Genomic DNA, 11151 nt, shown 5'->3' on the forward strand with positions numbered 1-11151 from the left:
CACACACACACACACACACACACACACACACACACACACACACACACGGGCTGGGGTGAGAGAATTAGAGGAGGGCAATAATAGGGAGGGCAGAGTCAGTCAAAAGCAAAGCTTCCTGAAGAGGTGACTGAAAGGTGCGAGTCAAAGAAGAATGATGGAGACAGAATCTTGGGGGTGCATAAGATTGCCTCTTATACAACTGAAGAATGTACAGGAATGTCATGGAATGATATTATGCTGTAAAGAATGACAGATTTCAGAGAATCCTTCAAAGTATGAACTGAGAAAGACTGGAGTAGAAATTTGTACAACACTGGAAAGACAACTCTGAAAGATTAAGAACTCCAACCAAGGCACTGACCAACTGTGTCTCCTGGTGACCTATAAAGAAGCATATTACTCGCCTCCTCCTAACGAGAGCTGCTGGACACAAGGTGCAGAGACACTAATTTTTGGACGTGGCCACTGTATGGATGGGTTTTGTTTGACTATGTTTATTTATTAAATGGTTTTTCTTTTTTCTTCTCCCTCAGTTAATGGGGTGGAGGGAGGGTAAGGTCCAGGATTGAAGAGGGGCTAGCAATGATTTCCCCCACACACACAAAGAAAGAAGGCCATTGTAACTTTTTTTTTTAATAACACAGAAGAGAACAAAAGTCTAGAAGAAAGCACTGACAGGCAAAAGAGTTCTGAAAGTAAAGCGTCAAATGTATTATACAGATTTTTAAAAAGTAATTGGTATGAAATGTAAATTCATGCTTTCATCTAAAATTTTCTTTTGGGGTTCTGTTGCTGTGCATGGAAATGCTCTTTTTAAGTTTAGAATAAAAAAAGAAAACATTTTTAAAAGAAAAAAAATCCAAATTTGGTTCTTCTACCTTCTCTTCTCACCCCTCTGCAATTTCTTCTATGTTCTTGGTTCTCCCACTGGTCCAACAACCATTCCTCTTCTCAGGCATTAGGTTCTGTCACCAGACCCAGGCAGATCCATCCTTGCACTCATATCATTCACTTCTCAAAGAAGGAGGCCATGTGGTACAGGAAGGAAAATTGGCCTTGAGTTACATCCTGGTTCTGCAATTTATGAAAAGATGGGTGATCGATCCTGGACTAGTTGACTGTCTATTTCCTCAAGTGTAAACTACCAGGTTCATAGGGTTAAGGCAATCAAAAATAATACATAAGAACACTTTGTAACTAAAATGCACCAAGAAAATGCAAGCTATCATCAGAAGGTCAGTGCTGGGCTCTGCTCTGCTTCAAACGGAAGGTTCTTACTATAGAGGAAAGGGTCAGCAGGCCCTGTATTCTTTAGTCTTATTCCCACGTCTCCCTACTTTGGTATTTGCTAGAGTCTACAGTAACCAGGAACAATGTTTTTGAACAACAGAGCCTTAAATGGGTAGATTAAACAAAAAATCCTTTGGAGTCTTCAAGTGAAAGACAGAGGAAGAGATGGGGGGGAGAGAAGAGGGAGGCAGAGGGAGATCTGCAAACACAAATTCTTCAACAGTCACGGAAACAAGAAAAGCGCCGCTGGTATCCGCTTCCTCAGTACCAGAAAGTGACACCAAATAGGTACAAAAGTGAACCTGATAGCAGGGCTCTAACAGGAAAAGGGCACAAAGTAAACAGAGAGGAGACCCACTGGGCCATAACCTGTCCTGCAGACAGCAGATTCAGGGTTACGTTGGGTCTAGAACCCTGACCATAGCAGGCACTACACCATTGTCTGTCTGGTATGCCCCAAAGTGGAAATGCATTTTGAGGGAAAATGCAGACTACCCTCTGTGCTGCCTCCTCCATGTCTCTGCAGCCCTAACTTCCCCTTGCTCACTTCTCTGCCATCAGGCGGCCTGGATGGCAATGTCCATCCTGCCATGAGGATCTAGCTGGCACCACAGAGCAGCAGCCTATGCTTCCTGAGCGAGCACAGGGCCAAATACAGACCATTCCCGCTAAAGGACCAAGTGTAATGAACTACATCTCCTCCACACTTTGTTCATGTCAGGGTGGGGTGACAAAATAAAGGAAGATATTAGGACACTGGGAAGTTGTGCCCAAAGTAATGCAAGCTCCCCAAGGCAAGGAACCATTTGCTCCTTTTTTGTATGGTGTCCCCTCAAGGAGCACAAGCGCTGGCATACGGTAAGGGAGCAATGTTAATCACAGTGCGGTGGTTCACTGTGCAACAATTCTGCACATAGCACAATAGCTGATTAGGTATAAACGAATTAAAAATGATTTATTAACGAATGAATACGCTGCTAACAGCTGGGACACAAGAAAAATCTTGACAGTCTCTACTCTCAAGAAAATGTATGTAAGAAATGTCAGCTTCAGTGCAAATGGACAGGCCTCTGAAATCCTATGGGAGCAATGGCAAGGCACTGGAAGGGCCAAGCACTGGGTAAGCACTCCCTGCCCTCAAGGGGCTTAAACTCTAACAAAGAAAACCACCTGTATTTTTAGGAGCATGGCTGGGGTGGTATTTTAGTTAGGTAAAGTTACCAGGGTTGTTGAAAGGAGAGTCAGGAGAATAGACTGACAAACTCCCTTACAGGAGTAACGCAGTATGGGTCGGATTATGGTTCCAGAATTAGAAAGCAAATGTGGGGGGCAAAGATACCGGCAACAGGTAAGCTAGCTAGCGGAAAATAAAGTAAGGCTGAACGAGTAGGCCCTGTGAGGTTCTCACCCAGAGGAGTGCAGCGCAGGGGGAAAGAGGTTTTGGACACTTCAGCAAGGCACTCCAAAAAAAGAATGGCAGTGGAGTAAAGCAGACCTGATGTAAAATGTCTGACTTGGTATGTCCCCTTAGTTAAGAATGGCTTATCTCCAGCCATTTTCATGTACATATTTGCAAAAAACTAGAAGCAACCTAAATATATAACAATAATTGTTAAATTGTGATACATTATGGTAAAGGAATATTGTGGTGTAATTAAAATCAAGGAACACAAATCAGGAAAGGCATTTATGAAAGAATGCAACACATACAGCAATAAAAAAGGAAAAGTGAATGAGAATGAATGGACAAATAACCCTAATGAGGACTTAGGGGAAATGGTTGAAAAACTGTTATGATCCCTTTACTTTTTGGTCTAGACATCTATATACGAAACTTTCAAGGTAGAAACTACACCTCCACCACTGAAGAGCTGCAATTAACTAGGAGAGAAGCCTGGGGCAGGTTAAGTGACTTGTCCATGGCCCAAAGCTCCTGCGGTATGTAGGAGATGAAATGCCAGCCTGCAAGACTTCCCAGGCCTGTCCTTCTCTCCACTAAACCACGTGGACATTCTCAGCTCTGTTGGGCATGGAAATCAACTTGAATGTAAAAGTTAATAAGCAAGTTTAGAACATCAACGAGAAGTTAAGTTTTTAATAAGTTTAAAATGGCTACTCTCCTAGCTAGACAGATGGCTCTCAGACAAAAATGTGCAGAAATTCGGTTTTTAAACATGAAAAATGTTTCTGGTTGCAGAAATTCACAGGCACCTGCCTGGAAGCTACAGCAAATATTTTCAGGAAACAAAACCTATAAAAGGTGGTGAATAAAGTACCCAGAGGACAAGGCACTGGTGACAGACACCATAAATGCTGCGTGCAGTGGCATGCAGAATAGAGACAAACTAGAGCAGGAGTGGGGAACCTGCGCCTCGAGACCCCAGGTTCACCGCCCCTGACCTAGAAAATAGGCCCTTCATTAAGAATTCCAGAACCACAGACTTAGAACTGGAAAGGGACCACCCTAAAGCAAAGGCTGGAATTTATCAGGAGATTCTGCAGCAAGGAGGTGCTGACATGCTCGACATGAGACCTCATAAAAGTGGTTTCTAAAAAGCACCTTATAAATAGGGAGAGAGTGGGAGATAAGAAGAGAGGGCTTTGTTTACCTGTACCCCTATTCCCAGCTGTTCTCCTCCAAACATCCCTTACCTACTACAGAATTGTTATTTGGCATCCAAAGACAACTACTATCCTCTGGGACTAGAGGCTAAGTAAGGCAACACTGGAGGGGATTATAGAGCAGAAAGCACAGGACACCTTCAGGGAATTCAAAGTATAGGGTTTGGCCTGGGCCCCAGGTGCGAGTTTGAGTGTGAGCGTGAGTGTGAGTGTGTGTGTGTGTGTGTGTGTGTGTGAGATGAACTAAGTCCATCCTTACCAAAGGTTGTGCTGCTTGTGTCAAAACACATACAGAATGAAGAACTGGAGCAATTATCTAGTTATGGAAGGGGAAGAGCCCCAAACACAGATATTTTCGTTTCAATCACCTGGGTATTTGGGGTTAAAAAAAAGGGGGGGCCTTAATTACATAGATAACTGCCCCTCCCTCCATTCTCCATTTACATTGTGGATATTTCTACATAAGTAATTATAAAGAGAAAAAAAATTGATCCAGCACAAGTACTTTCCTAACACAAATCTGTATTTCATCAATTCCCTTGAGAAATCTGGAGCCAATCCAGAGTCCCTCAAGTGGCCACTGACAAGTCCCTGAGTTTCTGGAGTTTGGAAGCTTCCAGTCTAGCCCATTAACTGGAGGAGACAGAGGTGTTTGTTTACCTTCTGTTTACGTTGCTCCTAGGAACCCAAACCAGGGCCAGATCTACAACAGGGTAGAACTCTTAATGGGCCCACGGAGCACCTCCCTGGGAGGGAGAAGATGGGAGCCTCAGGTTCCCTCCCTGGCTGGATGATGTGTTTTGTTTTGGTGTAGGTTTTTTGTGGGGGAGGGAGTACTGGTGATGGTGGTAGAAGTGAGTGAGGCCGGAAAGTGAGGAGGTGGCACGAGGACAGCTATGAACCAGGGCTTCAGAACCTCCTGCATTCATTGCATCTCTGTTGATTACCTGCTTACCAGTGGAAGCTTTAGCCAGGCCTATAATCCTAAAGGGCAGCTCAGCAGCACAGCAAATAAAATACTGGACTTACAGTCAGAAAGACTAGAGTTCAAATCTTGCTTTGGATACATAGTTTTGTGCCTTTGGGCAAGTCACTTAACTCTTCTATGCCCCAATTTCTTCAGCTGTAAAATGGGGGTAATAATAGCACTTCAGGACTTCACAGGATGGTGGAGAGGTTCAAATGAGGAAACAAAGTAAAGCACTTTGCTAACGTGCTGCTGCAGTTTGTCCTTCATTCTCAAGAGGACCATGACATCAGGGAGGTGATGCCAAGACATGCAAGTGAATTGGACGGAAGTGACAGAGGACTGGGTAAAGTCACCAGCCTCACTCTCTCCACTGAAGCCATCAAGGTCCAGTGGCCAGATATGATCATGACAACTGGAGAAGGACTAGGAAGCAAAGGTCTCTTAATAGGTCTCAGTTTGACTGAGGCAACACCCATTCACTGATTAAGGCTTAATAAAAAAAAAAATGAGGCAAAGAATGGCCCCTTTAAAAAAAAAAAAAAAGATCTGGGATGGGAAGAACCTCAGGATTTCTGGCCAAAACAGAAACAATTCTTATTTATATTCATTCTGAGCCAACCAGTTCAAACTGTGACCAAGCAGGGCTGGGTCTGGGACCTGAGAGATTTGGGGTTAAGGATAGTCTTTAAGAGGAAAAATCAAAACAAAGAAGTTTCAGAGATTAAAATTTACATTCCCTTTGCACACAGCACAGGCAGATAGGGTGTGATACCCTATGTGGAGAGAAAAGAAAGAAAAGAGAGGAAGGGAGAGGAGAAGAAAGGAGAAGAAAGGAAAGGAGAGGGAGAGGAGAGGAAGAAAAGAAAGCAAAGAAAGAAAAGCAAGCAAGCTGTGTTGTCCACCTGTGATGTAAATGCTAGTATTCTTATCAAAAAGCGTCAGTGATAACTGTGCCAAAATTGATAAGCACTTCTATTGTCCTATTCTTACCATACCTAAGTTAAAGGCCTCAAAATATTTTCTAAGAACCATTACAGTATTTAAAAAAAAGGAAAGAATAAGTTTATTCTGGGGATACTCTCCCTTACCCCAAATCCTACACCTGTACCTCCTATAGTTACTAAGCCAGGAAATCTGGACAGATGCTTTTCCATCAGAAAAGTACTTCCCTAAATAAAAAAAAAAAAAGAAAAGAAAGTTGTTCTCTTTAATATGAGGTGTAAGGAGGAGGTGCCTTGGCTCAAAGCAGAGATCTGCACCCGGATTTCAGTGTCTGTGTATTAGCCAAGTTTCCTCTGCCTAGGTTTTAGTTACTGCCGGAGAATGCTGCTTAGCCTTTCCTCTAATCACTTTATAAGGCTGGCATCAGGCCTAAAGTAAAAGTGGTTCGCCTGTGTCTTAGCTCTGAAGGAGGGCTAGAGAACCCCATGGTGACCAGCACATAGTAGGCAAATGGTATTTTCCCTAAATGTAGGGAATTCAGTGTAGGGAATTCAGATGGGATCAGGATGATCAGAACAAAGCTAAGTGCCCCTGAAAAGTGCAATCACTCCACTCCAGGCTCTGCTTAACTCCAGAAGAAGGTGAAGCAATTTGCCACACATGGCCCCAGGATGTGTGCATACCCAACCAATCCCAGAGAAGTTCTAACATGTCATTGTCAATGGTAGGTAATACACTCCACTTGTTGGTTTTTTCTCATTCCTGTTCTCTATGTTTCCCTATCTCTGTGCCAGGTCATATTACTCCTACATCTCTCAGATGGAAAATGGGATAAAAAAAAATCAATCTTATGAAATAAAATAAAACAGCATAACTGTTTTTAACATCCATTCAGGTGGCAGGAATCAACCCCACTTCACTACACACCAAGCCAGGGATACAAAGACAACCTTGACTTTCCAAAATGTGACCAAAAACCCAGAAGTAAAAAGAAAGCCTGTCTGACCCACCCAAGTCCTGATACTCGAGCTCATGAACTTGACTTCATGTAGATTCTTTGGGCCCCTTCTTTTAGACACAATTCTAACAGGCTTGCTTATCTAGTTTCCTAGCCCAAAGAACCCAAAACACAGCTGGTAATCTGGGGGATTTCATATAAGAGCAAACATACTCTAGACTGTTATATGATCATGACCCTGTTTCAGTGAGAAAAGATTAAATGATGACTAGTATGGGGGAGGGGCTTAAAGACAGAGAACGAATTCATTTTAGTAAGATTTTCATTAAAAAGTGATTTTTAAAAAAAGTTTAGGTACTACTAGAGCTAAGTCTCTGTTCCCCTGTTCCCCCCAAATGTCAAATAAATGAAACACTACTCTTCACCTCACCATTCATAGGGGGTTTACAATTTTCCAAAAGCATTTACATCACAATGATTAGCTTAGTTTTTATCCCCACAACATCCTTTTAAAGTCTGAAGTTGGTTGGTTATTATATACTTTATGAAAGTCTAAGGGGGGGTTGGGGTGGAGGGGTGCTCAAGGGTGTCTTTTTTAAGGCAGATCTGGAACTAAAATCAAGATCTCAATTTGTGAACCCATGTGTCTTTTCATCATTCCATGAACATATTTTGCATATAAAGTGTTCCCAGTTTCTATTCCACTTCTGGGAACTAGGCAGGGTGCAAGTACAATTTTATCCTCACTTTAAAGTTTTGCAAAAGGAAAACCTGACGTCCTTGGATTTAGTAGCGAAAAGGCCTTGGTGGCCCTTCATTACAAAGAACCAAGGTTCAAAGAGGGAAATGACTTTCCCAGATCTCAGCTATTCAGTGGAAGAGCTGGAATCTGAACTCAGGCCCTAAGTAGAGACAGCTCTTTTTCCAATGGGATTCTAAACCTTGCATGACAAGTGAAGGGAGAGACAGGCCAGAGTCTAGACTCTTGACACCCCCCCACCCCCACTCCCTTTTGCCCCACTATGTGTGCTCCTGGATTCTCCCCACACACAAGTCACAGCTGGCAGTTTAGCACAGATAAGGACTCAGCAATCACCATTCTTAATAGGGGGAAATGTGAGATACTGACAAGAGGCCTCCAAGCCCCTGCATTCTAACCAGGATTTCCTATTTTAAGAACTCCCCAAAGCAAAGGGTCAATAGAAGTGCTTCTCCCAAGTATAAACCTTAGGCTACTGCTGTCCTTCTAAGCTGCTGAATGACATAGCCCCATAAATAAAAGTACCACAGGCGGGTTAACAGAGGAGGACAGAAGAGGATAACTCTTTCTGGGAAGAATTATCTTCTTTTATAACCACCGTGCTGGGTGGGGCCTATTGATCCTCACACCTTGAGCCCAGGGAAGTAAAAGTCTGAAGTAAAATGACAGAATGGGAATTCCCAAAGCAAATACATATCTTCAATTCCATCAGTCTCAGGTGTTTACGGTTCAACTCTGCTACATATAGGATGGAATAAGGCAAATTAATTACCTTCCCATTGAGTCACCTAAGTTTCTAACAAGTGGGGGCATACCATTTAAACACCTCATTGACATGGACATAATTTGTCTGAGGGCAATAAGGACAGAACTCTTGGGTTTAGTCAAAAGTAATTTTTGTTGCTCGGAAGGACATCATACAGTGGAATGAAAGGGAGGGAGGTTAAGGAATTGTTCTTATGATGAACTCTATCCATCTCAAGGATTAATGAGAGTGGCAAAGAAAGGTCATGTGGAAAGGAGAGACTAGGGGAGCTCCTTTAAATGTGCAGGAACAGGTCACAACTTAAACTGTGTCACAGAGTGATGCTTCAGATGTTACTGGAATGCCAAGTATTTACCATAATTTCAGAACTTTGCCCGGTTGGGGGGGGGGGAATAGATCTCCCCCACACATACCCCTTTTACCATGTTGCAAAGATTGTCCCCTTTGTGACCCTCCCACTAAGAACCCGTTGTACCAGCTCTGGCCAGCTAGATAAATTATATTACACTTGTGTACATCCTGTGACTCCCTCTTAATACCGCCCCCTCCTCTCCCCCCCCAAAAAAGGAAGCTTCCGGATGGCAGGAACCATCACATTGTTGTCTTTCTATCTTTCACATTCTAGGGAGCAAACAGTGTATACTTAATATTTGCTGAAGTAAAACTACATGTGAAGTACAGAAGCCTGCTGGATGAGAGAACTATTTAAATGAACAATTCTTTGAGTGCCTGAGTGTTCCTCCCTCCTGAGCCTGTTTTTCCTCTTCCACAAAATAAGGGGGTCAGACTAGATGGCCTCCAAGATCCCTTTAAGCTTGAAATATAAGCTCTCTTAAAGTCAATGACTGACCTCAAATAGGTTATCAATAGGATGAAATTTCACATACACAAAATAAAAGATAACACAAGACACTAAAACTAAGTACCAGATCAACAGTAATGGGAATAACTGTGTAAGAGGCTCAGAGAAGGAAGGAGACGGCTTCTAACTTGGGGAGGTGGAAAATTCAGGAAGGCTTCACAAGGGCGGTGGATGGGCAGAACATGAATGAGCAGTAGGAAAGCAAGCAGGTGGAGGTGGGCTAAAGGCACAAGACTGGGGGAGGGGAGAGAGGGGTACAAGGCAGGTCACTGTGGGCTAGATGGGAAGCAGATGAGACATGCAAAGCAGGCCAGTACAAACTGGGTACCACATTAAGGAACGTGGCCTTGGTCCTGCTAGCAATGGTCAGCCGCTGAAGGGCTGTGAGCAGCAACGGGACAAGATCCAGTTGTACCCGAGAATGTGCAGGATAGCTTGGGAAATCCAAGGGTTTTAAGGAGCTGAATCCCTAAAACAGGAGGCTACCTTGGTACTTAAGGTAATGATAGTCTGAACGACTTTGGGGACCGTGGGTTTGCCCACATTTAGGAGTAAAGTGGGGTCAGGTGTAGAAAGAAAGGTCAGACAAAATGAACAGAACTCGATGGGACGAATTGAGTTTACCCAAGTGGGCTTGGTCAACATCAATGCTGCCAAGATCAAGGGGCTGAAAACAAGGAATGGGGTGTTAAGAGCTTTGGGGGCCCACAAGTGTGCACTTTCAATACGGTGGAGAGGAAAAACTACCCTTTCAGTTTTAAAACTGAAGCCTTTCTCAAACCTTCCCAATAAAAATACTTTCTAGAAGGAAGGTCCACCCCACTGGCACCTTCACTCCACCTTAAAGTAGGGTCGGTGACCCACCTTTGGTATCAGAAAACTCCCTTAATAAACCCGACGGTGTAGCCCCTTTCACACAAAGGAAAATGTGGCAACTGTGAGACCTGCTTTCTAGACGGAGCTCTAGGATGAACTTTTACAGGTCCATAATCCCCTTGGGCCTCAGTTTCTCTATCAGTAAAAGAAGAGGATTGGGCGGGAGGATCTCCCTTTATTTGATCCTGTGATTTCTGGGAGGTACCCACGACACTCTCAGTGAATGAGGTGACCAAGACCCCACCTCGTCCCAGGGCAGCCACAAAATCGGGTGAGTTTGGCCAAAAAGAAAAAAACGGAGTTCACGACTCCCTCCCTCCGAGCCGGGTTTCCCCACGACGAGCGGCTTCCGAGGCGGCGCCCTCCGGCCGAGCCCCGGGCAGCCCGCTCCGGCCCCTGAACGGAGGCTCTCCGGTCCGCGCCGCTCCGGCCCCACTGTGGTCGCGAACATTTCCTGGCCCGGCCCCCGGCGGCCTCGGCCACTTCCCAGTCGGACAGAGCCGGGCTCGGCGCTCGCTCCGAGCTGCCCAGACCGGCCGCCGCCTCCTCCCCCTCTCCGCGATTCCATCCCCAAACCGTGCCCGGGCAAGGTCCGGAACCGGGCGGGGGGCAGAGCCAGGTGAGCCGGCGCCCGCGGTCCTCACCTGCTCGCTTGCGGGGGTGCCCCGGCGAAGCCGGCCTCTCTCGGCGCTGTCGCCCCACGCAGTTGCCCATAGCCGCGGCTCAGCCCGGCCCCATGCACCGGCAGCGACGGGCTGGCCGCTCCTCCGACGCCCCGAGCGGGTCCCGGGCCACTCTGGACTCAACTGCTCCTGCCGTTCGGCATCGGTTGTTGCTCCCTCGCTCCCCGGGGCGCGCTCAGCCCCCGCCGCCGGCTCCGCCACAAACTTTGCGGGAGAGCGGGCGGGAGGGCGGCTTCCCCAGCGCTCAAGAGCCCGCCCCAGGTGGTCGGGCCAGGGGGGAGCTGCGGCCGGGATCGACCGAGAGGAGAGGACTGGGAGAGAGAAGATGGGCGGACACCGCGGCCGAGGCAACTCCGACCTAGCTCCGGGCTCCCATCGGAGTCCAGCCCCGGACACTGTCACTCACCTGCCAAGCCCCGCCC

General features: G+C 45.8%; 1 protein-coding gene across 2 annotated transcripts in view; it reads right to left on the reverse strand.

Annotated features, from left to right (window-relative positions):
- UBTD1 (ubiquitin domain containing 1) overlaps positions 1–10840 on the reverse strand; it is a 61720-nt gene extending 50880 nt beyond the window's left edge. Inside the window, exons 1-2 of one of the 2 annotated variants that reach the window (XM_027859577.1) lie at positions 10691–10713; positions 879–1074 (exon numbers count right to left, since the gene is read on the reverse strand). Coding sequence is in view for 1 of the 2 variants with exons in the window: in XM_027859570.1 (XP_027715371.1) it covers positions 10691–10760 (70 nt within the window). In the remaining variant the exon portion in view is untranslated. Of the gene's footprint in view, positions 1–878; positions 1075–10690 lie in introns of both variants that reach the window. The other variant, XM_027859570.1, reaches the window with a different exon arrangement.
- Between the last annotated feature and the right edge of the window lie 311 nt (positions 10841–11151).

This window comes from Vombatus ursinus, unplaced genomic scaffold, assembly GCF_900497805.2.
Source record: "Vombatus ursinus unplaced genomic scaffold, bare-nosed wombat genome assembly UNPS02000749.1, whole genome shotgun sequence".
In the NCBI taxonomy this organism is placed as follows: domain Eukaryota; kingdom Metazoa; phylum Chordata; class Mammalia; order Diprotodontia; family Vombatidae; genus Vombatus; species Vombatus ursinus.